The following is a 6,000-nucleotide window of genomic DNA, read 5'->3' as shown; positions in this document are numbered from 1 at the left end:
ATGTGCATCCCCCACGTGACACACGTGTGTGCATTCCCTCCCACTTGTGTGCATTCCCTCCACGCATGACACACGCGTGTGCATCCCCCCGCATGACACACGCGTGTGCAATCCCTCCCATGCATGTGCATTCGCATTCCCTTCACGTGTGACACACACGTGTGCATCCCCCACGTGACACATGCGGGTGCCCCCTTACACACACGTGTGCACCCCCTTACACACACATGTGCCCCCACGTGTCCGTGTGCCCCCATGCGTGCACCCTTGCACATGCGTGTGCCCCCTTACACACGCATGTGCCCCCTTACACACACATATGTGCATCCCCCTGTGACATACGCGTGTGCCCCCTTACACACGTGTGCCCCCTTGCACACACGTGTGCCCCCCTTACACACGCATGTGCCCCCTACACACACGTGTGCCCCCGTGTGACATACGCATGTGCCCCCTTACACACACGTGTGCCCCCTTACACGCGCGTGTGACCCCTTACACACGCGTGTGCCCCCTACACATATGCATGCCCCCCGTGTGACATATGCGTGTGCCCCCCCTTACACACACGTGTGCCCCCCTTACACACGCGTGTGCACCCCCTTACACAGGCGTGTGCCCCCTTGCACACACGTGTGCCCCCTTACACACACGCGTGCCCCCCGTGTGACATACGCGTGTGCCCCCACACACGTGTGCCCCCCTTACACAGGCGTGTGCCTCCCTTGCACACACGTGTGCCCCCCTTACATACACGTGTGCCCCCCTACACGCACGTGTGCCCCTTGCACACACGTGTGCCCCCCCTTACACGCGCATGTGCCCCCTCTTACACACGTGACACACGAGTGTGCCCCCTTACACACATGTGTGCCCCCTACACACGTGTGTGCCCCCCCTTACACAGACGTGCCCCCCCTTACACACACATGTGCCCCCCTTACACACACGTGTGCCCCCCTTACACACGCGTGTGCCCCCCCTTACACGCCTGTGTGCCCCCCCCTTACACGCGCGTGTGCCCCCAGGCGTGTGATGCTGCGCGCGGCGCCATGCGGCGCTCGGCGGCCTCCAGCGAGGACGAGGACGAGGCCCGGCCCTCCGAGGGCCCCGACTCCGACTCCGGCAGCTCCCGCGACGGCCCCAACCCGGGACCGGCCCCCGACGACGCCCACTTCAGCATGATGGTTTTCCGCATCGGAATTCCCGATCTCCACCAAACAGTGAGCAGGAAAAGGCCGGAATGTTGGGAATTCCGGGGGGATAGGGATTTGGGGGAAAATCCCGAAAAAATGGGAAAAATGGGTGGAAAAATGGGTTGAAAAATGAGTGGGAAATTGCAGGGGAAACCCCCCTATCTTAGGGAGGGCTTGGAGGAGGGTGGAATTGGGGGGAAATCTTGGGAAATGGGGAAAGTGGGAAAATGGGGAATGGGGAAAGTGGGAAAATGGGAAGTTGGGGGGGGTCAAATAGGGAGGAGGCCCCGAATATGGGGGGAGGAATAAATCCGGGGGGGCACCCCACTTTGGCATGATGGTTTTCCACATCGGAATTCCCGACCTGCACCAGATGGTGAATGGGAGAGGCCTGGAATATTGGGAATTCCGGGGGGATAGGGATTTGGGGGAAAATCCCGAAAAAATGGGAAAAAATGGGTGGAAAAATGGGAAAAATGGGTTGAAAAATGAGTGGGAAATTGCAGGGGAAACCCCCCCCCTCATCCTGGAGGGATGTGTGCAAAATGCTGGGGGGGGGGCTTGGAGGAGGGTGGAATTGGGGGGAAATTTTGGGAAATGGGGAAAGTGGGAAAATGGGTAATTGGGGGGGTCAAATAGGGAGGAGGCCCCGAATATGGGGGGGGGAATAAATGGGGGAGGGGGGGGCCCACTTTGGCATGATGGTTTTCCGCATTGGAATTCCCGATCCCCACCAAACAGTGAGCTGGGGAGGCTCGGAATATTGGGAATTCCGGGGGGATAGGGATTTGGGGGAAAATCCCGAAAAAATGGGAAAAATGGGTGGGAAAATGGGAAAAATGGGTTGAAAAATGAGTGGGAAATTGCAGGGGAAACCCCCCTATCTTGGGGGGCTGCAAAATGCTGGGGGGGGATTGGAGGAGGGTGGAATTGGGGGAAAATCTTGGGAAATGGGGAGAGGCCTGGAATATTGGGAATTCCGGGGGGGGCGGAATTTGGGGGAAAATCCGGAAAAAATGGGAAAAATGGGTGGGAAATTGCAGGGGAAACCCCCCCCTCATCCTGGAGGGATGTGTGCAAAATATGGGGGGGGGGTAAAGGATTTGGGGGGGCATCTAGGATATGGGGGGCCCAAAATTACATGGAGGGGGAGGAAAAATGGGGTGCGGGGGCTCCAAAATAGAGGGGGGCTGAAATGGGGGAGGGACCCTGAATTATGGGGGGGAGGAACAAGTTGGGGGGACAAAATATTTATTGGGGGGGGGATATTTGGGGGGAATAAATTATGGGGGGCTAAATGGGGGGGTTGTGAGGGTGGGGGGCTGAAATAGGGGCCGGACCGCGTGATGGAGGGGGAAGGGTTTGTGGGCCACTGGGGGACGGAAATAGGGGACGGACCGAGGAGAATGGGGGAGCGGAATAGGGGGCGGACCGCATGATGGAGGGGGAAAGGTTTGTGGGCCATTGGGGGACGGAAATAGGGGGCGGACCGAGGCGCATGGGGGAGCGGAATAGGGGACGGACCGAGGCGCGTGGGGGAGCGGAATAGGGGACGGACCGAGGAGCGGAATAGGGGGCGGACCGCATGATGGAGGGGGAAGGGTTTGTGGGTCACCGAGGGACCAAATTAGGGGACGGACCGAGGCGCATGGGGGAGCGGAATAGGGGGCGGATCGAGGCGAATGGGGGCCAGAAAGAGGGGGCGGACCGAGGTGCACGGGGGAGTGGAATAGGGGCCGGACCCCATGATGGAGGAGGAAGGGTTTGTGGGCCACTGGGGGACGGAAATAGGGGACGGAAATAGGGGCCGGACCGAGGCGCATGGGGGAGCGGAATAGGGGACGGACTGAGGAAAATGGGGGAGCGTAATAGGGGTCGGACCGCATGATGATGGGGAAGGGTTTGTGGGCCGCTGGGGGACGGAAATAGGGGACGGAAATAGGGGACGGACCGAGGCACGTAGGGGAGCAGAATAGCGGCCGGACCGAGGCGAATGGGGGACGGAAATAGGGGGCGGACCGAGGCGCCTGGGGGAGCGGAATAGGGGCCGGACCGCATGATGGAAGGGGAAGGGTTTGTGGGAGGCTGGGGGACGGAAATAGGGGGCGGACCGAGGCGCGCGGGGGAGCGGAATAGGGGGCGGACCGAGGCGAATGGGGGACAGAAATAGGGGGCGGACCGAGGCGAATGGGGGACGGAAATAGGGGGCGGACCGAGGCGCGCGGGGGAGCGCAATAGCGGCCGGCCCCCCATGGCGGCTCGCTGTGGAAAGGCGGAAACGCCCCCCGAGCGGCGGGGGGACACCCCCAAAACCGCGTTTTTTCGGCCCAACCGCGTGTCCCCCGCTCCCCCCAGAAGTGCCTGCGGTTCGACCCCGGCGCGGCCGTGTGGGCGGCCAAGCAGCAGGTGCTGTGCACGCTCACCGAGGGCCTCCAGGACGTGCTCAACTACGGCCTCTTCCAGCCGGCCGCCGCCGGCCGCGACGCCAAGTTCCTGGACGAGGAGCGGCCGCTGCGGGACTATCCGCAGAGCTTCGACCAGGGCGTGCCCTACCTCGAGGTGGGCGGAGCTAGAGGGGGCGGGGCTAAGGGGGCGGAGCTAGGGGCGGAGCAAAGGGAGCCCCCCCCCGCGACTACCCACAGAGCTTCGACCAGCGCGTGCCCTACCTCGAGGTGGGCGGAGCTAGAGGGGGCGGGGCTAAAGAGGGGGTGGAGCTAGGGGCGGAGCGAAGGGAGACCCCCCCCCCCAAGCGACTATCCGCAGGGCTAAGACCAGGGCGTGCCCTACCTCGAGGTGGGCGGAGCTAGAGGGGGCGGAGCCTAAGGGGGCGGAGCTAATGGGGCGGGGCTAGGGGCGGAGCGAAGGGAGCCCCCCCCACGTGACTACCCCCAGAGATTCGAGCAGGGCGTGCCCTACCTCGAGGTGGGCGGAGCCAAAGGGGGCGGAGCCTAAGGGGGGCGGAGTTAGGGGAGGAGCTAAGGGAGCCCCCCCCCCCCCCAAACACAACTACCTGCAGGGCTAAGACCAGGGCGTGCCCTACCTCGAGGTGGGCGGAGCTAAAGGGGGCGGAGCTAAAGAGAGGGGCGGGGTTAAGGGAGCGCCCCCCCCCCACACGTGACTACCCGCAGAGCTTCGACCAGGGCGTGCCCTACCTCGAGGTGGGCGGAGCTAGAGGGGGCGGGGCTAAAGAGGGGGCGGAACTAGGGGCGGAGCCAAGGGAGATCCCCCCCCCCAAGCGACTACCCGCAGGGCTAAGACCAGGGCGTGCCCTAGCTCGAGGTGGGCGGAGCTAAAGGGGGCGGAGCTAAAGGGGCGGAGCCAATGGGGCGGAGCTAGGGGCGGAGCGAAGGGAGCCCCCCCCCACGTGACTACCCCCAGAGATTCGAGCAGGGCGTGCCCTACCTCGAGGTGGGTGGGGCGAAAGGGGGTGGAGCTAAAGAGGGGGCGGAGCTAAAGGGCGGGGTTAAGGGAGCCCCCCCCACGTGACTACCCACAGAGCGTCGACCAGGGCGTGCGCTACCTCGAGGTGGGCGGAGCTAAAGGGGGTGGGGCCTAAGGGGGCGGAGCTAGGGGCGGAGCAAAGGGAGCCCCCCCCACGTGACTACCCTCAGAGCTTCGACCAGGGCGTGTCGTACCTCGAGGTGGGCGGAGCTTGATGGGGCGGGGATGGAGAAGGCGGGGCTAAAAGCAAGGGGCAGGGACAAAGGGTGGGGGGCGGGGCCAAAGCGGCTCCCTCCGCCCACTCAGCTCTCCCGCCCCTCCATTCAAGTAAGGCGTGGCCTAAAGAGGAGGGGCGGGGCTAGAGGGGGCGGGGCTAAGAGACAACTTCCCGCCCACCATGCAGCTCCCTCCCCCCCCGTTCAAATAGGGCGTGTCCTAGCTCGAGGTGGGCGGGGATAAACCTGGGGGCGGGGCCGAAGGGCCTGGGGGCGGGGCTTGGGAGGGGAGGGGCTCCCCCTGCCTGTTAGCAGGGGGCGTGTCCCACACCGATGTGGGTGGGGCTTAAAGGGGGAGGGGCCAGAGGGGGTGGCCCGGGAGGGGGCGTGTCCCGGGAGGGGGCGTGTCCCGGGAGGGGGCGTGGCTAACGCGGCTCCTCCCCCCCAGTTCCGGTACAAGACCCGGGTCTACAAACAGACCAACCTGGACGAGAAGCAGCTGGCCAAGCTGCACACCAAGGTGGGCCACGCCCCCCTCCCCAGGCCACGCCCCCTCCCATGGACACGCCCCCCAAGGCCCTGGCCACGCCCACGGCCACGCCCCCCACTCCTGCCCCCGCCCCCATCCCCTTGTTCTATGTCCCCGGTGTCCCCAGCCATGTGCCCCGCGGTGTCCCCTGGTCCCCATGTCCCCACCGTGTCCCCATGGTGTCCCCATCCCCATGGTGTCCCCACACTGTCCCATGCCCCTGGCATCCCCATGTCCCCATGTCCCCATCTCCACGGTGTCCCCACGCTCCCGTCCCTGTGCCCCACAGTGTCCCCTTGTCCCCATGTCCCCATGGTGTCCCATGCTCCCCAATGTCCCCATGTCCCCATGGTGTCCCCATGTCCCCATGGTGTCCCATGCTCCCCAATGTCCCCATGTCACCATCCCTATGGTGTCCCCATCCCCACGGTGTCCCCACGCTCCTGTCCCGGTGCCCCACAGTGTCCCCTTGTCCCTATGTCCCCGTGGTGTCCCCATGGTATCCCATGCTCCCAATGTCCCCATGTCACCATCCCTATGGTGTCCCCATCCCCATGGTGTCCCCACAGTGTCCCATGCCCCTGGCATCTCCATGTCCCCATGTCCCCATCCCCCTGCT

At 64.4% G+C, this 6,000-nt stretch overlaps 1 protein-coding gene across 1 annotated transcript in view; it reads left to right on the top strand.

Annotated features, from left to right (window-relative positions):
- Positions 1-1,529: 1,529 nt before the first annotated feature.
- The window catches only part of LOC148592526 (SH3 and multiple ankyrin repeat domains protein 1-like), a gene marked incomplete at its 3' end in the record, with an annotated part of 54,124 nt that continues 49,653 nt past the window's right edge, over positions 1,530-6,000 (top strand). The window contains exons 1-3 of the mRNA XM_088534569.1: positions 1,530-1,572; positions 3,552-3,755; positions 5,301-5,372. Coding sequence (XP_088390695.1) covers positions 1,531-1,572; positions 3,552-3,755; positions 5,301-5,372 — 318 coding nt within the window. The remainder of the gene's footprint in view (positions 1,573-3,551; positions 3,756-5,300; positions 5,373-6,000) is intronic.

The sequence above is a fragment of the Tinamus guttatus genome, unplaced genomic scaffold (assembly GCF_059628265.1).
Source record: "Tinamus guttatus ecotype Peru unplaced genomic scaffold, ASM5962826v1 Tinamus_guttatus_pri_ptg000568l, whole genome shotgun sequence".
Taxonomy (NCBI): domain Eukaryota; kingdom Metazoa; phylum Chordata; class Aves; order Tinamiformes; family Tinamidae; genus Tinamus; species Tinamus guttatus.
Note: the sequence above shows the minus strand (reverse complement) of the source record. Positions and strands in the feature narration are given on the sequence as shown.